General features: G+C 33.3%; 1 protein-coding gene across 7 annotated transcripts in view; it reads right to left on the reverse strand.

Annotated features, from left to right (window-relative positions):
* The window catches only part of ERBIN (erbb2 interacting protein), a 101,626-nt gene that overhangs the window by 22,030 nt on the left and 56,997 nt on the right, over positions 1-22,599 (reverse strand). For 6 of the 7 annotated variants that reach the window (XM_006197535.4, XM_015245124.3, XM_031675511.2 and 3 more), the window contains exons 8-18: positions 22,003-22,066; positions 20,082-20,156; positions 19,115-19,259; positions 17,737-17,809; positions 17,285-17,414; positions 16,849-16,964; positions 15,339-15,408; positions 9,420-9,519; positions 3,895-4,016; positions 2,689-2,862; positions 1,703-1,888 (exon numbers count right to left, since the gene is read on the reverse strand). In XM_006197535.4, the coding sequence (XP_006197597.1) occupies positions 1,703-1,888; positions 2,689-2,862; positions 3,895-4,016; positions 9,420-9,519; positions 15,339-15,408; positions 16,849-16,964; positions 17,285-17,414; positions 17,737-17,809; positions 19,115-19,259; positions 20,082-20,156; positions 22,003-22,066 (1,255 nt within the window). The remainder of the gene's footprint in view (positions 1-1,702; positions 1,889-2,688; positions 2,863-3,894; positions 4,017-9,419; positions 9,520-15,338; positions 15,409-16,848; positions 16,965-17,284; positions 17,415-17,736; positions 17,810-19,114; positions 19,260-20,081; positions 20,157-22,002; positions 22,067-22,599) is intronic. The other variant, XM_031675499.2, reaches the window with a different exon arrangement.

The raw sequence follows: 22,599 nt of genomic DNA on the forward strand, positions 1-22,599 counted from the left end.
CATTTATCCATTCTGCCACCATAGCCCAAAAGCAGGGCCTTACAATATAAATTACACTAAAGCAGTGTTAGTAAGTTCACTGGGACAATCCTAATAACTTTTTCATAGACTATATTAGGTTCAATGTATATATAACAGTGTATTGAATGATGTGATTCATTTAGTACATTCAAAACCCACGAGTTTTTTCCTGTAGTAGAAACTAGCTTACAGGATAACCTTGAAGATAGATGATATACTCTGAATTCTCCAGAATAAAGATGCTATTATAAACCCACAATACCACTCTTTTTATACACCAGTGCTCTCCAGTATAACTTTCTGTAATGATGGAAATTATCTGTGTAGTTCAACATGGTAGCCACTAACCAACCAAATGTGGCTACCGGGTATCCAAAACATAGCTGGTGTAACTTAGCAGCTCAATTTTTAATTTTATTACTTTAAAAAGCCACTTGTACCTAGTGGATACCATAGTGGGCAATACAGCTATAAATAAAAAACACTTCAGAATTGCATTTTCAAAGGTTATAGCTTTACCATTTTACATTACCTCCAGCAGTGTACGAGGGGAAGGTAAAAGGGTACAATCACTTTTGGAAAACTGTCTGGCAGTTTCTCAAACACTTAAACATAGACTCACTATGATCCATAGAGTTTTCTCTGACCTAGCAATTCTACTGAGGAATACACCCATGAGAAAAGAAAATATACATCCACACAAAAACTTGTATACAAATATTCAAAGAAGTCTTATTCATTACAGCCAAAATGTGGAAATAAATCAAACGTTCATTATTGGTGATTACAATGGAATATTGTTCAGATATTTAAAAAATGGATGAAGTACTGATACATGCTACAACATGGATAACCTTGATGACATTACACTAAGTGAGAAAAGCAGTCACAAAGACCACATATTGTATGATAACATTTATATTAAATGTGATACAACACTGTAAACTGACTATACATCTATAAAAACAAAAACATTTACATGAAACGCCAAGAAGAGCCAAACCTATGGAGGCAGATAAAGCAGATTACTAGTTGTCTAGGATTGCAGGGTAGGGGGTTGGAGAAGTTGCAGGGAGACAACTGAGAAAGTACAGGCTTTCTTTTCAGGGTAATGAAAATGTCATAAAACTGACTGTGGTGAGGGCTGCACAACTTTCAGTATACTAAAAGCCATTAAACTGTACCTCTTATTTAAATGGGTGAATAATATAGTATATGAGTTATATCTCAATAAAGCTGTTTTTTTTTAAGTTAGTTTTTATTGATCCACCAGAAAAATCTCTTTAAAAAAAAGTCTCAAGATAGTCAGGAAAAAAATACTTCACAATCAATGATAAATGCTTAAATAAGTCAAATAATTAAAGTACACCTATGGCAACCTTTTCATTTTCTTTTTTCATTTTTAAGTTGTAGAAATAAAAGCAATTGCTATTCTGTAGTTTACAGAATTAGAAAAGAACTGCCACAAACCAATTTATACAGTAAAAATCTTATACCCATTGTACTCAAATGTTTAAGCTTAAAGTGATAAATGAGTAATATAGCAATTATAAAATTTCTCAATGGCAAATGCATTAGCGTATTTTCTATCAGTATCAGGTTTCTCCTACCTTGAGAACAACAAATGAAATATTAAATTCTTATCAGTTATGACTGCCCCAGAATAATCATGAAGCCATACCTCAAAAACATCATCATGATTAACAATATGCTTCAAGTTCTCAGAGGCTTTCATATTTGCAGTCACTGGTGGATTCCCAGGACTGATCTCAGCTTCAGGTTCACTGGTCTTCTGATTAGAGTTTCCTATCATATACTTTTCTCTTTCATCAGCCTTGCTTCTTACTGGAGTGGTACTTTCTGAAGTCTAAGTAAAAGAAAATAAATCTTGTATTAAAGTTTAGATGAAAATTTAGAAGTAATTTAGTATTTTCCTAGTCTAGATAAATTGAAGAAACCTGAAACATAGAAATGTCTAGCACTCACAGATAAAATGCTCATTTGGGGAACAGGTGGTCCCAAAGGTCCATGAGCCACATTAAACTTTACAATTCAGCTGATTAGATGAAATTACATTTTATCTTAAAAGTTGCAAAGCTGATGTTTATAACTGAGTCAGCTCAGCATGCTCAAACTCAGGTTAATTTTTTTTCTGCTCATTATAGAATGCATAATGACTCTAGCGACATGATAAAACTTCTGTTTCTGTGACACAATGTGGTAGAAAAAGTCCATTAAAGGAACATACAGTTTAGGGGTTTGTGTAAATTTCTGAAATATTCCAACGAAATGCTGATGATCTGCCACAGCAATACATTTAAAATTAGAACTGGGTAGACTAGATCAATATTACCAAGGGAAAAGGCATTTCCAAAACAACGAATTTTCTGGTATGTGTTATCTAATTCTTCCTTCAGACAATGGTTTTTCAAAGTACATGTTGACACTCCCACGCCCATCTGGATAGTCTGTAACTACACTGAAGTGGTAATAATAGCCAGTTAGGGAGTTACTACAGCTTTTAGCTCAGGTATTGGAGAACATCCCCTTAAATGTGGGAGTACATTTTAGTGCATACAAAAAGGATCACTATATCAATTATCATTTTAAAATTTTACAGAACTTGAAATAGGTTTTGGCCAATGGTTTTGAATTGAGTTTTCTAACCTTTACACCCACATCATTATTTACAACTTGCTGATCTTCATGAGGTTTCAAATCTTTCCCAGAGTCTTCATTACTCTCTTCATCTTTTAATCTATGTACAATGGTTTGAACAGTTTTGACCATATTTTTAAGTTCATCTGGGTATGGGGTTGGATATCTCTTTAAATTTCCCTCCTAGAAAAAGAGAATAAGTGAAAATTAAAATATAGATAAATACTTCTAATGTCAACCTCAAAATTTAATCTATAATCCATCTTAATTACATTGCATATCTAGTGCATAGGAATAACTGTGAAGATAGATGATAGGCCTCTGAAAGCATTTTAAACTCAATAAAAGTACGGTTTTATTGACAGTCAAACTTCACAGTTACAGATTTTTAGTGTTTTAAAACCTTTTTTTCAGCTGACTTAAACGTATTCCATTTAGAGATACATGGTGTGGATATTGGCAACATTGTCACCTGGTTTTTAAACAGGTATGTGTTTTCCAGCTAGATAGTTATCCAAACACATAAAAAATGCCTGCATTATATCTTTTTTAAAAAAATTTCTTTGTACAATTTATTTTTATTTACTTATTTTGGAGGAAGGTAATAAGGTTTATTTATTTATTTATTTTTAGAGGAGGTACTGAGGATTGAACCCAGGACCTCATGCAGGTTGAGCATGAGCTCTACCACTGAGCTATATACCACCCCCCCTTGCCTGCATTATATCTTATGTGTTAAGAACCAGACACTTCCAAGGTCAGCCTAATTGTCATCTTCTGGGATTCAGCTAGTTTTATTATATAAGGGGAAGATAATCACATCCATAAGTAACTTGGAAATGTGTACTTGCTGTTTCTGTCACTGCGACACAGTGTCTTCATAAAGAAACAAAACATTCCTATCAAAGAGTTCTTTATCCCTATAGTACATATAAATAAATCATTAAAGAAAGGAAAGGCAGAAAACAATCATCTGTTTTTCTCTTATGTTTACGCATAGTATGAAATTTAACTTTTAATCACACAATTTTATATTGTTCTCAAATTCTTTCACATGATAAATGTATTGGATCAGTAAAATTTCAAGTGCATTGAAGGCAAGGAATGAAACCAGTACTTCTTTGTATCCCCCAAAATAACACAGACTAGCTACACAGTACCTAATAAATACCAGCAGACCTCTCTCAAATCTGAACGAAAAAAGGTCAGACTCACCCTGGGAGGTGCCTCTCTCTCATCTTTGTCTTCATCACATTCAAATGCCACTTGAGCCCGCTGTTTTCTCTGTTCCTCCCATAATGAAGGGTTAAAACTTTCATTATCTGATATGAACATAACTAGAGAAAAACAAAAAACAAAACCCCACTATATTTTACTGTAATTACATATGAAAAACTATTACTTGCTCATAATTTTCTTTATGAGATATGTTCCTTTAGGTAAATCAAGACTGGTCAATCCCAGCAGCTATAAATTCTGTACTAACAGCTAGGCTGTGTGTTGAACATTTCTTTATAATACCCATCATGTATCTTTTCTTCCCTAAAGCTGATTTGTCTTGTTTTGTTACCAAAGGATTCCTGAAGAGAATCCAGCAATCAAAACACTATAGATTAGTGATTTTGTGCAGTGTCCTACAAAAAGTAACACAGTAATATATAAATTATTTCATCCAAGTTCTGGCATTCAGAAATCTTCCTAATTCCAATATTGTTCATTATGTATTGGGATGAGGAGGGTAATTTAAAACAGAAAGAGGGAAATAGTTTGGTAAAAAATGACTATACTGATGGCATGTAATTACATTTTTGCATTAAACATGACATACAATATAGCTTTACTAAGTAAAATGATTATAAGGTATCTTCTACATCAAAATTAATGAAAATTTTAAAAAATAACAAAAATTGAAAATTTAACATAAACTCAACACTTACATATCCTATCTCTGATATAATATTAAAGATTTAACAATAGTGAGTTTTTTGCTTATTAGGTAACTAAAAAGAAAAAAAAACAACAAAAACCAAAGCTTAAAAAAATTAACGCATTTGACTATTATATATCACCTTATAGAAGTCTGTAGAGAAAACAGAAAAAAATCACAACTTATTTTCTGCCCATTGAAAGAAAACAAGAATACCTACTCAAAACAAAAGGGATTAAAAGTACCTAAAATTAGCTAATAGAAAACTTAAATTCCTGGAATACCCAAATATGGTCAGTTTCATTACTTGTGCAAAAGCAGCATAATTATCATTTATTTTTAGTCCTTGTTTTGGACTTCTTTCTCTTTTTTAATCTCATATCCAAACTAAGAATGCCATGAAATGAAATATTATCAATGGGAATGAAGCTTTAGATTTGGCTTTTTCTTTGTTTTTACTGCTAGGCTCAAGAACTTTTTAACTGATTTGTGGAGTTGCTTAACATTAAATGAATTAGTGTTTTTGTTTGTGCAAAGTGGTTCAAATTCCTGGGTAACCCTACTGACGTACTTTTGTGGTATATATGGAAATGCAAGCAGGGCAAAGCAGTTCCAACAAAGTCTACTTCCAGGACTAAGATGATTTCCCCTCCCTTCTTAGGCTTGCTTTGTTACCAGAAGGATTCCTAAAGAGATCTAACAAAAAAACTATAGATATGTGATTCTGTGCAGTTCCTCACAAAAAGTAACATGGTAATATATACATTACTTCATTCAAAATTTGGCATTCAGGAATAATCTTCCTAATTTCTGATATTGTTCACTATATACTGGGGCAGGGGGGTGGGGTGTACGGGTAGACCCCCAATCACCAGCCTAGCCCAGAGATCTCTTAAGAGTTTTTTAGATCATGTCAAAGCAAATTTGACACTAGAAGTTTCTCAGAACCCCAAGGTAACTTTTACCATGCCTCTCACTCCTGTCAACTTTTGGTCACTTGCACTTTCTTCCATTTAGTATAAATCTCACAGATTTTAACATTCAGGGCATTAGGTAATAATATCCTTTTTTTTTTTTTTTTTTTGTATTTTGGGTGCCACTCAACCTGATCACACTGGCATATTCCTTAAGGACTTTACTATTTCCTAGAGTGTTTCCCTCTACCTAAGACCTGGCAATATCTTGAATGATGACCACGTGTGATGACCCCCCCTTGACAGTGCAATTTCATAGTTCTCGATGCCCTCGATTCCACTGTCCAGCTGCACTACACCCATGTGATTCACACCATGGTAATACTCAAGACCTTAGCTTCTGTGATACTTTTCCACTTCACTGACCACTACCCTTGTCCTTCCAAATCATTCACTTCTTTTTTACTGCTAGTAAATACTGAGTTCCTTGATCTCATTTCTTTTTCTTCCTGTAAAACCACTGTAGGTTTTATTTCTCTATTCACCTTAGATTTCATGATGTATCATTTTTACCACTCTCACATTTCTTGTCCTTTTTCCTTAAGTCATACCTATCTCACAAATCCTGTCATGTGGTACTTGAATCATCTACCTTCTTTGCTCTGGAATTCTATCAGAGAAAAATGACATAACCTTGTTGGTTAGAACCACCACGAATTTATGCTACTGCCTCCTCTCTGCTCCATCTTCAATGCTGCTCAGGAATCCTATTTATCCCTACTCAGTCTTCTTGCCCACTTCAAATCACTACCGTTTCCCTCAGACACCTTTCCCATAACCTTTAGAGGCAATTTTTCTCTCTGACTGCACTAAGAAAATAAATGTAATGAAACCCTTAGACTGACATTACACCCCAAAATCTGCTTTGGGCAGTTACAAACTTATTATCATATGAATTCATACTTCCTCTTTTTCCTGTTTAAGACTGATTCCTGTAATGAGGCCTTCTTTCAAATTTCTACATTATTATCCCCCTTTTATATCATGAGCTTCTTGAAAGCAAGGATTTACGATCTTAAATACTTAGATCTAACACAATGCCTGGCACACAGGTGGTAATAAAAATGGAATGAATTAAATGTGAACTAATGTCTACTTTCAAAGTGTTACAAAATTCCAACTCAAGAACATTATGTTTTCTGACTCACCTATTTCTTAGAGGCATGTGATAAAGGAAAAGCTTTTCTTGCAGTTGAAAAATTCACCTCCAGGACCATGATGAATGTAGTTTCTGATTCAGTATCAGTGTAATAGTTACACCACTCTCCTTATAATACCATAATACCCGTAGTGAAATACTTTTAAAAAATAAAAAAGTCTAAGAGGATTCAGAATATTATAAATTTATCTCAGACTTTTCTTCTGACTCTAAAATGCATCTACAAAGTCAAAAGTTAAAGTGGCAGGGTTTTATTTTGCTACTTCTACTCTTCATATCAGAAATAAATTTCTTACCTGAACTATGATCACTTTTAAGAAGAAACAGTAAGAGAATAAATTGAAATGATAGAAAAAAGGAGGCCATGTGAATCATGAAAACAGAAAACCATAAAAAGATCAAGATATATGTATACCAATGATTAGAACAGTTTAGAGCAGGGGTCAGCAATGTTTTTTCTGTAAATGGTCAGATAATAAATATGTTAAGCTTTTGTGAGCCAAAAGACAAAATCGGGGATATTGTTATATAGATACCTTTATAACATGAGAAATCAAAACTCCACAAGATTTTTGATAAATGTAAAATATATTAATAATTGAGTAACATTTTTTGTACTACAGCTGTACTAATGCAAAGACTGAAATTCTTAACTGTTGGAATAACATTTTGCTTAACTGGGGTTCAACATTAGTGTTCACTATTATCAAACTGATGCAAATATTCACCTGCAAAAATTACAAATGGTTTTGAGTTGTTTTATACATGTTTGGTTACTTAAAAGTCAGTATAAAAAAAAAATCCTGAAGTCTCTATATGACAATAACAAAACCAGGGAGGCAAAGCACTAATAACACATTAATATAATAAAAACATCAAGATCAAACATGTCCCATGGAGACTGGTTCAATCACAGGGAAAAAATAATTTTGTTTGTATGGTATCTATAGTTGGTTTTTTCCTAGTATTTTTTGTTTTTATTATTTCTCTGAAACAATAAAAGCAGCAAAATAAAGTATAAGAATTAATTTCCCAAGTTTCCCTTTTCTAAGACAGGGGACAGAAAACTATTAAATGTGACTCACTCCCTATTTTGTATATTATTCACAAGATGCTCACTCTTACTATTTCCTATTATCCAGAAATCATCTTTAGAGACAAAGAAAAGTAGAAAATTGTGATACGAATCCCAATGACCAAAGCAAGCAAGCAAACAGACCACCTACTGACATATCTAACATTTACTAAAATTCCTAACACTGCAAGAGTAGGGGCGTATGTCCGAGTTGGTGTATCTATTCTGAACTTCCTAATTTCTACTGTACATAGAAAGTACTTGCATAAAACAAACACTGACTATCTAAAGCATAGTATACTGTATTCTGTTAGGGATACACATATGGAGATTAGAGGGTAGACTTAAATACATAGAAGAGAAATCTTGCTTATAAACCTGTTTTCTAAGCTTTAATTAAATACCCTCCAATGAGTGAAGCGATTTCTGTTTACATCTGACATCTCTCAAGTCTTAATTTCTAATTCAGTTCTAAAGCTAAACAGTTTTGCTTCATCCAAATAAATCTCATCAAATATACCCAGGAAATAACAACTTACCAGAGCAAGTCTCATTCCTTCTTGCAAAAAGCAAAAAATAATTAGCATAGAAGTAATGAGTTTCTAATTATTTATCATTAGTTACCGAACAAAAGTTAAATATCAGTTTTTAATCTGTTTAAATAGTTCAAAACTGTTAGCTAAACCTGTCAAAACAATGTAAGAATAGTAACAAGCAATTTGATTCTGTCTCAGTGCTAAGCTCTTTATATCCAGTGTTTCTCATGTTAACAAATACTCTGAAAAATAAATACTATTACCATATTTCAAGATAAAGAAAGTGGAAACTCAATAATTTAACCTGCATATTGTGTATTTTAGAAAAATTAAAGTGAATGATTAATTTCAATTTTTTCTTCTTTTTATATGCTCAGTTTTAACTTAAGGCCATAATGACTTTCATTGGTTTCAGAAAAACAGACACAAAAAAATAAACTTTAAGTGTAATATATAATACATATTACACACCCACATCCACATATAGTACAACAAATATTAGAAACAATTTATTCCTTAATGTAAAAGGCATTCATACCATACATGATGAAAAGCATTTGTGGCCAATAGTAAAGGGTAAATTCCCCCTTTTGGCAAAAGGTAACAAAGAAATTAGAAGTAACACTTACAGGCAGAAATCTAGTGATAATTGTTATCTGTTGTGTAGATCCAAGGGCAGTATTAGGTTTACAACAGAAGCAAACAAAATATTTCCTGGCTTAATAATAGTCTTAATTATAGAACACTTAACATGCATTCCTAACATTTAGTTAAATGAGATTTAGAATAGAGAGATCTGTAATAGATAAAGATCACTGTTTAATTTCAAGGAAGCATTTAAGGAAACGCATGAGACAGACAGACAGACAGACAGACAGACACCTGTAAATTCAACTATCTATAACCCTGGATGTTGCCTCCCATTGTCAGAGAACTTTATTAGCCAATTCTCCAAATTCTCTTCAAACTAGTAAAAAAAAAGTCTTTGAGACTTAAAATTCACTTCACACCTTTGCTGTGATTTGCCAGTATTTGGTTTTTAAAAGAAAAGAGATTCTTAAATTCCTACCATCCTCAGTCCTTGGCTGCTGAGGGAACATGTAGTTAGTAAGCACCATTTTTTGGGTCTCTGAATCAGTCTCTTTTTGAAGAGGTATCAGGGGTTTGGACTACGGAAAGAAAATAAATGTTTAATTTTCAATAATCCTAAAGCAAATACATATCCAACAATTCCCCTGAGTTAAGTACTCACCATTTTTTCTATAAAGTATCCATGTGTAGACTACAAAAATATTTTTAATATACATAATAAAACTTTAAACACTGATTTAAAACCTTAAAAACATCTAAAAACTTAAATTTTAATACAAACCAAACTCACACCATATTGTAATTATCAACGATTATCAACGATTATCAACATAGTTTTAAAAGTTCTCATGTACTAAGTATATCCACAGTCCAGTTAATTACTTACAGTGATTTAATAATGCTATAAACTAAGCCTTTCCATTTTATATTACTGTGCCCCTTCTAGTATTCCCCTTTGGGAAGACGCTTTTGCAGAAATGATTGAGAAGGTTTAGTCTTATCTGCAGGTTTATTTTAGCTGGAAAGAGAGTACTTAAAGCAAACATTAAGTTGTAACCTTCTCTCTTCTCCCCTGTGTCTTCTATCTCCACAAGTTACTCAGTGGTGGAATTAGTATCCCAATTATTTCAGACCTCATTCTTCCTTAAGACTTTTTTCCTAACTGGTTATTAAGTGTTCTCAATTTATTTCTTACTTTAACTTGTATTTTTGCCAGCCTACTGACCCAACATCATACCAATCCAAGCCTTGGCTGACTCCAGACAGGCAAGAACTGCCCAACCTTCTCACTCGTCACCCTATCAGTTAGTTCTTTGGACTTACTCTTGTGAAAACCATATAGCTAGCTAATGCCATCCTATAACCTTACTCTCCTTCAAACATTTCCTCAGGGCCCCTGTTCCTGTTCCACAGAAAAGATACTGCACTGCATCTCAAACACCTTCACTGAAAGCTTTCCTTGACCTTCGTAGACGACGGGAACAGTAGATCTACCCCTTTCCCAAAGACAGCACTTCCCTGAAGCCTTCCCAGATCCAGGATGCTTCTTCTCTCACACCTTATAAACCTTAAGTCAGGAGGCAGAGTTACTGTTTACAAATGCTATGAGATCATCACTCCTCTCTCAAGTACAAATACCTCTTCTTTTGAGGAAGATTAAGCCCTGCCCCTATCATTCTCTCTCCTTCCCTAAAATCCACTGACCTCCTGGTAGCACCCAACAATTTTTGACTCTTTTATGCCAAGTCTTCCCACAGTCAGGGGTAATTCAACAGATACAAAATGTAGATGACATAGCTATACTTTTATCCCAGGAATTTCTTAACAGATGAGGAGTGTATGGGAGGAAGAAAGAAGTTCACTTAGATGGACAAATCAAAATTATCTGGGAGTCTTTTAAAAACTAACCCCCCCCAAAAGATTCTAAAATTAACTGTGGTAATGGTTGCACAACTCTTGAATATATTAAAAACCACCAAATTGTGTGCTTTAAAGTGAGTGAAGTGTATACAGCGTGTGATTTGTATTTCAATAAAGGTGTTATAAGAATACAAATCATCTGTTAGAGTGCAAGGCAGAAAGCGACTGAGAACTATTTCACGAGCCACTCCATTCCCTTAATACTTCACTCCAATGATCTTTATTACTATTTCATTTTAGATACTCATTCTACTTCCTTGCCATAATTCCTACAATATAACCTGTTAAATATTCTTCCTCTGAAATCTAAAATCATTCATTCAACAAGTATTTACTAAGTGTCTCCTATATGCCAAAAGCACTATGACAGGAACTAGGTGTAGAGTGGTGAGCTAACCACCTTCACTGATTTTGTAGAACTTAACAGTATATGAGAAGAGGGATAGTATGAACAAGAAATTACAGTCACCCCAATCACAACAATTTTCCACTGAGCTTGAATATAGGTTAGAATACTTCTAAAAAATAGTAATTTATCAAAGTTGACATACAAGATGAAAAAAAAATGTTTACAATCCTCGAAGCATAATGCAAACTCCCTTGCACGGCACACAAGATTCCCCATGCCCTGGTCCCTGTCCACCTCTTTGGCCTCATTTCCTACTCTTTCATCTCACAGGTTACGCTCTAGTCACAAAACCACTCGTAGAGTTACCAAATATACTACACTGCTTCGGTGCTTAGGCTCATGATACTCCTTCTAACCAGAATACTCTTCCCCTTTCTTTGTTTAAATCCTATGACTGCCTTGAGAAGATTTTATTACTCTCTTAGGCACTGCAGGCACCTCCTCCTCTGGGAAACTTGCCTTACTATCCTCAAGTTATGTATCTTTTCTTTGATCCTGAAGCCTACAGTCCTAGCAAGTTTTTAACCATACTGTATTAAAACAACTTTCTTAATATCTGTATTTGGCCCTCCTTAGCCTGCCTGGCACAAAGTAGTTGTTCAATAAATAGTTCTTGACTAACAATGACAAAATGAATGAGGGAATGAACAGTCAGTTATTCTCTTTAAGCCTTCAGAGGGACTTATGAAAAATTATGTCTTTGTATGTATTGCCTATAGATATATTCCCTACACCATCAGTGAAATGTGCAGGAACAATTTATTTTCATAATTCATAATTCAACTATTTTCACATACTTTCTCTCCTACATTTTGTTCTTTTATAGTGAAATGACTACTTCATACTGTAAGGGAGGTTTTATAGCTACACTGTATTTGTTTTAGTACTTTCTACATTACTATTTTGTCAAACCAAGGAAAACAGTGTCCCATTACTACAATTTTTGCTTTAAAGACAGGTGGCAAAACACTGCAAATATGAAGAAGCTGTAAAGATACTAAAAAATTTCACTAAAATAAGTCATTTTTAATCCACATTTATCCACAATAATTTATCCACAGCTCAGGAGATATATCTCATTCATACTGTTTTAAGTACTTGGCATAAGCCAGGGCCAAGCAAATGTTTTGTGAATCCAGCTGCTAAATTTCAAATCCAGTTTCAAAAGTAAATACTCAATTAAGAGAGATGAGATAGTCAAGAGTTCCACATATATGAATTGACACATATGCAGTAATCACTTGTGTTCAAGCTCTAATAAAAGCAAAAGTATCATTTTAATATTTCCTTCCCTAATTCACAGAACAAGTAAATACTACAGTCTGATTTATAAGTGTGGATCAATATCAACTTAAGGCTTTTAAGACATTATTAAGAGTTAGGTGGAAAGGGGCTCTCAGTTAAGTTCAGAGAATCCTGAAACACATACAAGAGGGTTTCTTTACTGTAGTAACATATCAGAGTTGTTAATAAAATCCAAGAAAGGGATACAATCCTGTCTCCCAAGCAAATCTGACTGTGGAACTTAGGACTATCACATGAGACAAGTGCATCTTGAAAAATATAGCTTTAGATAAATTATAAGATAATTTATAAGTCAAATACTAAGCATTAATTTATTTAAAAGATCTGCTGTGTTTAAAAAAAATTTACTAGTAAGAAATACTGAGAATAGATATGGAGAAAGGTTTCCTCATAATTACAGATAATAAGGTCACCCTTAGTTTTTTCTTTTCTTTTTGTTTAGGACCTAGAATCCATTATTTAGGTGACATTATACAGGAGATTTTGTATCCATTAAAGTAGGTTTACAACAGCCTACACTGTGAATCCTAAGACTAAGAATTGGCCATTTCAAATCATACCCAAAGTACACATTTGCAGATGTTTTTTTAACCAGTTAACTATAGCTACTATTTACAACTATGAGACACTAACTTTTAATTCAAACACCAAGGCAAATACAGAAATACATTATCTATGAAGTGTCCAAATGAAACTTAGCTAGAGTATATACTCATCATCCTGACCTTTATCCTTCCCAGGCGCTGTCATACACGTATACCAGGCTTCCATCACCAGCATTCCACTACAACCCCTCCTCCTCCACATCAGTAATTATCTCTATCTTGACAAGCCCAATGACCAGTTAGCAGTCCTCATCCACCTGACCCACCAGCAACGTCTGACACAGCTAGTCTTTCCTTCAGCACTTCCTTCAGATGGCTCTCTGGATAATACACCCTCCTCGTTGGCTGGTGTTTCTCAACCTCCTTTCGGGTTCCCTTTCATCCCTGAGTTCAATGTTTGACGTTCTTTACTTTTCTCTTGCTCCCTAGTAATTTCATGCACTCCCATGTTGTAAAGTCTCTTTGTACAATATTAACTCCCAAATTTTATCTCCAGCCAATACCTGAGTTCCAAACATAAATACTCAGCTACTGTTTTGACATTTCTACTTTAATATCTGATAAGGTTACTAAAATTTTAAACCAAACTATTAACTTCATCCTCAAACTTACTTCTCTCCCATCTCTCTTATCTCAGAAAACAGCAACTTCAATACTGTACTTCTTCAGATTAAAAATTTAAATCATACTTGCTTCTGTTCTTTCTCTCAAGTTCCACATTGAGTCCCTCAGTAAGTCCCTCTGGCAATATTTTAAAGATGCACCCCAAAATCTGAGCTCTTCTCACCAACTCCACTATTACCATATCAAGAGCAGCTGGGAACATTTCCTTCTAAACTAACTGCAACCACCTCCTTACTGAACTTTTTGCTTCCAGTAGAGAGCATTCCACCCTCACTCCCAGCACTCACAGCTCATTCCTCACGTAACAGCCAGGATGATCTTTTACAAATGTAAACCACATCTTGTCATTTCCTGGCAGGAAATACTCTAGCAGATTTTCACCTAACTCAGTAAAGCCCCAAGTGACAGCGCAGCCTGCAGGGTCCTATGTCTTCTAGTTTGTCTTCCTCTCTGATTTAAACGTATACCATTCTCTCCCTTGCTCACGATATTCCAGCCCTCTGGGCTTTGCTCTCTGCCTCAGCTACACAAAGCTCATTCCAATATTAAGGCTTTTACTCTTAGTATTTTTCTTTTTTTTCAATCTGTTTTATTGTATAAGCCTAGAACTCCTTTTCACCTATAAACAAACTATTTTTTGCAGTTTATTTTTTTTTGTGGGGGGTGTAACTAGGCTTATTTATTTATTATTTATTTTTAATGGAGGTACTGGGGATTGAACCCAGGACCTCATGCATGCTGAGCACCCACTCTACCACTGTACCCTCCCCCTTAGTATTCTTTAAATGCCCTCCCTCTCCGAATTCACCGTATGCCTCAGTCTTAATTTCATTTGAGAATCTGCTCTACTCTTTCTTCTTCAGAGACTTCCTAAATCACTCTATTTAAAATATGATATTTACCACAACCCTGCTACTCTTGCAATGCCTATCAAGCTTTATTTTTCTCTGTAGCTCTGAAACATTATTACACAGTTACTTATTTGTCTTTGTCTCCCATGAGGATATAAACTCAATGAGAATGAAAGATCCTATTTGCTTCATCAATATAAAACCAGCTCCCAGAGCAGTTCACGGCCTTCTCTAAGCTTTCGATAAATGTTTGTCAAACAAGGAAAAGTCCAAGGAACAGCTCTTAATTCCTTAGAAACAAAGACTCTTTAAGGTTTGTGAAAGTTCTTGATTAGAAGCATAATTTAAATTAATTATCAACTTTCTATAGACACATGCCACAGAGGATCGGATCTCCATAAAAACTTTAAAAAGTTATGGAGCATTTTGTCTGATTTCCTAATCTATCTTTTCACAGACTGAAGAGAAACTAGACAAGCTCAATAAGACTTACTGTTCATGAATCTACACATATTTCACAAAAACTATCTGTCTAAATACTTCCAATATTTTCCTTATATATATAATACATTTTTACATGTGTACCATAGTAGAATCGCTCTTAAATAATCCTATGTAAATCAGTATGCATAATCATACAGCACAACTGGAATTTTGTTAATGTACAAAATCAGAATGCCTACCTGATTATCGGAGAGCCACATAGCAGTCAATTGCTGTAGCTTTGTAAAGCTAAAGGGCAAATTCTTTAATCTGTGGGAAAAAATACGAACAAAAATTAAACTTTAAGATGAGAAATGTTAAAATGAGAGCTAAATCTGATGGTTTTCTAAACAATGTTGTATTACTGCATATGAAAATAGGAAAAAAAATAGTTAATTCAGAAGAAAACACAATATAGGTGTCTGAACAGGACATAAGACAAACTACTACCCAGTTTCATAGGAATTAATTTTAAATATATAATTCTTTAATTGAATCAACTTGGTTAGGGGGTAAAATGGAAAATCTAGTATCTTCAAAAAAAATTATCTGCTCAGTAAAATTGTTAACTATCCCTACCTCAATGCAAAGGAAAGAACAAATTAAGCAATGTCTCATAAAGTTGCTTTGGATATTTTAGTTGCATTTAAAGAGAACAAACTGTTACAGGAAGCACTCTTAGTAAGAATTTGTTATAAATACTTCATCCTCTTTATTTCATCGTGAGTCAGTACGTTCATACTCAAGAAGACTATTTTAATACCAAAATGAATAAAAACAAACAGGAATACATAGTAGAACACTGAATTAGAATAGCATCCAACTTAAAACAGAACATCTACTTACACCCTCTATCTTATGTCTATCTACTCTTCTATGCCTGACTTTCAAGGAACCTAGGGAATCTAGGTCTCCATAAACCTAGAGTGCTAGAATTTAGGCCTTAGTTTTGGGGTACAAAAGACGGGCTGAAACAGGGATTTAATTTTTAAAAGGCAGGCAGTGATTCTTCTTAAATAAAAGTCTGAATATCCTAACTAATCAGAAAACTGAGTTTAAAGTTCTACCTTACAGGCTGTGTGAATCATCTTAAATCTGAGTCTTAACATTCAACTCCATAAAATGCTAATACCCATTTCATTATTTCATCGGGCTATTTCGAGTACTTCATAAGATACTATTAAAGCAAAATATAAAAAAGCTCTATAAATGCTCTTTTATCATTATTAGTATTTTTACATCAGGAAAAATTATGGACGATCTCTTCTTAAACACTGTTTCAATTTAGCATCCTTACTGATCTATTCGCTCTGCACCTTGGATGTGCTGTCCAGGTTATTTGAGTGGGTGTCTGTCTAATCACACCTCTGCCCTGATTAATACAAGGAGTAGATTAGATTAAAAGTTGTTCTATTCAACAGGATTACTGAGTGAAGATCTGACTTCAGGAATAAAGATGGCTACTGTAAGGAGAGAACAAAGACTGTATGGCTAAAGTCAACACACAGCGAACTGTGGCAAATAATCCCAGTATAATAATTAACTTCAGATAAAATCAAATCATCTTCTCAAAGGAAAATTCTACCCAGAAAACAAACATTTATATGAAAAGAAAAACGTGTATTGTATTTTCTATCACATAAAATGAAACTGAATTTCATCTAACAGGTATCTTCTATAAACCAACTGATGAGTTACATTGTTACAAACCTGTTGTCACTCAAGTTAATGACTTTTAATTTTTGCATATCACCCATTTCCTCTGGAAGTGTCTCAAGTTTATTGGAATGGAGAAACAGCACAGTTATATTTTTCCAGCTTCCAATCTGAAAGAAAAACATAAAATTGGGAACTGAAACTTTGGCCTACTGCCTAACAGACAGTAAGTATCATTTTCAAAAGTTATAAAAAAAAAAAACTCTCCTCATTTATAAACAGAATTATATTTTCCCTTTTCAATTATTAACTTTCATGTATGAAGAAAAGTATTTAAGTATCTCTTGCAAATAAACATAGTTAATTATTCAAAAGTTAAATAACTTAGTTACATAATTATTTCTGAAAGAAAATGAAGAAAACTACACTGGATAGCTATCATAAATAATTGGAAAAAATAAAAATTCAAAACAAATTTAAAAAACTGTACCTCTGGGGGTAACTGTTGTAAGTAATTATGATCTGCAGCAAAGGTTCTTATATTAGTAAGCTGCCCAATAGATGAAGGCAAAGCTTCAACTTCATTGAAGCTACAATCCAGTTCTTCTATTGATATTAACCTTTAATTAAAAAGAAAACACAGTTAAAAAAAGATTTCCTGTATATAATGCAAAACTTAAGAACATACAAACATTTGAATCTGACTTTTAACAAACCTAGAAAAAAATCTATTTCCACTAAGCTAAGTTTCACCAATAAAAATTGGCCTACTTTTACTATAAATTAACCCAACCTGCAACCAATTGCTTATTTAAATGTTTTTGGAATTTCCTTCACATGCTATTTATGCAATTATCTGAAAAACAAAAAACAAAAAACAAAACATGGCATGATGAACTAAAAGCAAAATCTTTTAGTTCTATTAATTCACAAAAATCTTACCCTCCTATAGAATCTGGTAGATACATTAACTGATTTTCATCTATTTTAAGAGTTGTTACATTCTTCAGTGAACCTATTGAGGAAAGAAATAATATACAATTTTCCATCTTGAACTAGAAGCAAGTCAATGAACAGTCAATTTGAACATATTACATTTGACATGAATCATAAAAAACATTTAAAAAAAAAAAATCAGCCTATCTAGGAGATACCACCCCAACCCATCAACTCTCCATTCCCTTACCCTGTATCATCAATTTTCACCCTTAACATATCACGTCTTAACATTAGTGTATATTTATCTATTTAACCCTCACTAAAATGTAAGCCTCAAAGAGTATGGACTTTTTGTCTCCTTTGTTCACAGCTGTAGCCCCGCTCCTTAAAACAATGCCATGACAGCACAGTGAAGACAAACAATACAAACTTGTGGTGTTACTGGATTAAAGAAGTAGCAGCATGAAGGTAGCTTTCACAAGTGTAAAACCAACTATTCTAAATATTGTATGTATACTAAATACTTAAAGAATAAAATGGAGTTTAGCGTAAAGTTAAAAGTGTTGAATAAATTACGGTAGAATTTGCAAAATGTAACCTGAGATAAAACAGTTGTGTAAGTCAACTGAAAAATATGTAAAAATATTTTTGATTCTTATATTCAAAAATCATGCAGATGGCAAAGAATTTAAGTTTTTGGTTCTTTAATAAAATAATTAAATTCCCCTGATGCATCACCAGACAAGCAGCTACACAAATATAGCTGGCCTTTGAACAACACAGGTATGAACTGCATGGGTCCATTTACACGTGGATTTTTTCAACAGTAAATACTACAGTACTGCATGACCCACAGTTGGTTGAATCCAAAGATACAGAACCACGGATAGGGAGGAACTGAATGTAAATACCGAAGTCCAACTATAAGTGACATGAGATTACCAGCTGTGCAGAGGGTTGTCCCCCTAACTCTCTCATTGTTCAAGGGTCAACTGTACAGACTTACATAGGATTTGTTGAATTGATCTGTCTTCTTGTCTATTAGTCTAAGATGAAATCAAGACTGAAAAAGTTACTAGGTAAGGGCTATGTTCAATAGTTAAATCAATTCTGGATAAATTAACCCTTCTGAAGAATTTAAATTTTACTACAGGGATAAAAATAAAATTTTCTTAAAGAAAAACAGTAATATCAACAAGAGTGACCTATATAACTGATTACATCAGGAAACTCAAATAGGATCTGTTACTGCAGAGTACAGTAAAACTACCTCATAATAAATAAAATGATATATGGAGGTTCTGAACCAAGCAACGGCAAAAAGTTTCTTAGATTTTACATTAGTAAAAATTAATCACATGAATTAGAAACCAGTACAAACCAATAGTCTCAGGCAGTTGCTGAAGTGAATTGCTTGATAATAGGAGGTCTTGAAGGTTTTCACATGCTGAAATTCCTTCTTCAATCATTTCAATATTGTTTTTAGAAACATCCAAATAAGTAAGCTGTTTCAAGCCACCGATAAACTGTAAGTAAAAAAAAAAAGGAAATCTAATGACTTCAGCCATAAGCTGTCAAAAGTTTAGATAATAAACCTAACACCAATTTACAATTGTATATATGTGAGAGCATTCATAAATTTTTTAAAAATCCCATTGGGACTGTATTCAGTAATAAAGCCAAGAGCTCCTACTAACTTAAGCCCAGCAGAGTGATGACATATATTTTTCTTTGGAACTTTGCTGACCATCATTGGTCACAGAGATAGCACATACGGAGATTCATATGACTTAAGGTCTGAGAGTGAACAAAATGTCAGCTGCTAAAAAAGCTACATGGAAAACAGCCTACTTTAACAACGAATTCGGATATAAATCAACTGCAACTGCTGCGAAGGACAAAATTCACAGCACTAAGAAGAGACCATAGCTGACCCATGAACAACATAGGTTTGAACTCCACATGGATTATTTTCCAATAGTAATTGTTACACTACTATGGTTGGTTGAATCTGTGGATGCAGAACCTCAGATCCAGAGGAACTGTGGATAGGGAGGGCCAACTGTAAGTTATACACAGATTTTCACTGTGCAGATGGTGGGTGTCCCTAACCCGTGAGTTGTTCAAGGGTCAATTGCATTTTACCAAAATTTATGGAAATTTTCTGATTTTAATCAAGAATATGTTGACAGTTAAAAAAATGTAATTTGCTTCTATCTGTCAAATAGTATTAAGAATTAAATAACCCTTTTTAAACTAATTAAAACTTATATGAAAATGTATAATTCACAAAAATGCAAAGGATAGACAGTAATAATGGAAGTTATTTAAAATGTGAGAATACATACCCCTGGAATAAAAGTCAGTCTATTACCATCCATCCAAAATTCCTTCAATCCACTTAGCTGCTCAAGTACTTCAGGCTGTTTAGATAAGGGGGGGGTGGGAACCATTAATTTACTTACTTACATTTAATTACTAAGAAACTCAAAGATAGACATTCCATAACAGTAGATTGCATAAAACTCATTTAAGCTTTTGATGACATAACAGGGTCAAGTATTTATACAATTAATAAAGAAAATAAGACCCAGTACTTTCAAGAGTACAATAAAAAGTTACTCTCAATCATTATTTGTAGAAAGATGCAGACTTTTAGAAAACCTTAAAAGAACATACACACACATACAAAGATAGTCCTTGGTGACTGAGAGAGAGGAAAAAAAGAAATAAGGCAATATACATTTTAAATGTCCAATATCAAGGGAAAGATAAGTAAACCAGGGCATAATCATACAATCAGCATATTGTCCTATGTTACGCTTCTAGTAATTACATGGTGGAATATTGCTTATAATCTGATGTTGAGGACCAAAAAATTAAAGAGTTGTAGTGGACCTTGGTATTCAAGCAAAATCTGATCCTGGGCATTCATTCTTGGAGGCTCCCCTGAATGTGTCCTTCGAAGATATTTCTGTCACCCCACAAATTTGTGTCCAAACACTGACACTGTGATGGCATGGAGTGCTATCAGCTCTAATGACCATAATAACATGAATAATACAGAAAAAGGTCATTCAGACTTACTGTTAACATATAAATATAGGTAAGAATTCTAGGTGTAACTTGGATTTAAAATAATTCTCTTTTGTGCTTTACCTGTTACAATTCTAATAATAATTTTTTTAAATGTGTAATGTTAGATCTTGATATAAAAATAATAATTCTGATTCATAAAATTAATAATTTAGAATTTTCCAATAGTTAATACAGAAACAGATTAATACATACAAAACAAATACTGAGAAAGAATATGACAGCTGGATAAATTTACAAAGCATAGAATATGCATTTTTTTTCACAAGGAGTAAAAATTTGTACAACACATAGTAAAATGCACCACACAAAATCTTCAATTAAAATAAAGAATATGAAAGAGAATATTTTAGAAAAACCACGAGATACCCAAAACCACTTCTTCTCCAGTGACGTCAGCTGAAAACCTGTCTACTTTGTGAGCAAATATACAATTCAATACCCACAGGGTAACCATGCAGCTGACAGTGATGAGAAATTCTGTTCTTAAGACTATCATTTGAAATTTACCACAATTTAAAAAAACAAATTTGAAAATATAATGTAAACATTCTAATGATGATGATGTTCAGGTTAATGAATTCCTCTTCAAAAAACAATCTGGCTTATTTTCTGAGTTCTCTTGGAGAAACAACTGAAGACCAAAAAAACTGCTTACGTACCACTACTTCCCTTTTTGATTCAGCATCAAGGTTCACTTTGCATACAAAGTAAAAACACCACACAGAGGTCTCATTATCAACTCACAAAGTAACAGCTGTTTCACTCAGTGTTTTCCCTGCTTTTAAGTAAAATTATAAAGAAGTGTTTTATCACTGAATAAATCCCTAAACAATACTCCTGGAGTCATTTTTGACTCAAAAGTATATTTCCTGATGCATTTTAGTTCGATGGAACTTTTCCCCTTATTTTTACTTCTTGTGCTTAAAAACTTTTATTACCTTTACCATGGGTTTCTCATTAATCTTACATTTTTACCCTCATTCCTGTTACACGTTTTTATCCGTTTTATTTTCTCTATTAAGAACCTTCATACCTTGTCTCTCCAAAATATGTGTAGATCTTTACTCAATTTTATACTTTAACAATGCAGAGAAATAAATACATTAGTTTTCACATTTTGTTCTTGGTCAAATATAAGACTTAAAGATGCTGAGGTTGGTGAGAACTTACCACTTCTGTGAATTCATTACTTCCCAAATCCAGTCTTTCCAGCTGGGTCAGTCTATTCATGGTTCTATGTACAATGGATGAATAAAGAATTAAGTATATATATAAAAACATCAATTACATGGAAGTTTTTAAAATTAATACCATAAAATATTCTAATGTATTATCTGATGATGCAAAGGCTTTCAAATGGTAACAAAGTAAAAATAATTTTCTAAGAAAAAAGTCATATTTAAGTTCTAAATAAAATAAAGTAAGTTCTTTAATTTTGGCTTTTCATCAGGTTATTTCTATTCTTAAGTAACTGCAGTAATTTAAACCCACAGGCCAGAATATGAGTAACAGCTTTTCATTTTTTCCACAGAACAAATTTTCAGATATAATAAATCAACTAATGATTAGACTGTTTGGCAGCTTCATATTAATTACTACCATTTTTCAAGACTGGTCATATATTTGTAAAACTTCAAGGTAACACTGAAAATTAAAATTCAGAATTTTAGTAGACATTACATTGTTCGCTACGTTTTCAAAATAAATTCAATACAATACATAATAAAGTTTTATACAAATGACAAACATAATTAGTAGATGGTATTT

This window comes from Vicugna pacos, chromosome 3, assembly GCF_048564905.1.
Source record: "Vicugna pacos chromosome 3, VicPac4, whole genome shotgun sequence".
Taxonomy (NCBI): Eukaryota; Metazoa; Chordata; class Mammalia; order Artiodactyla; family Camelidae; genus Vicugna; species Vicugna pacos.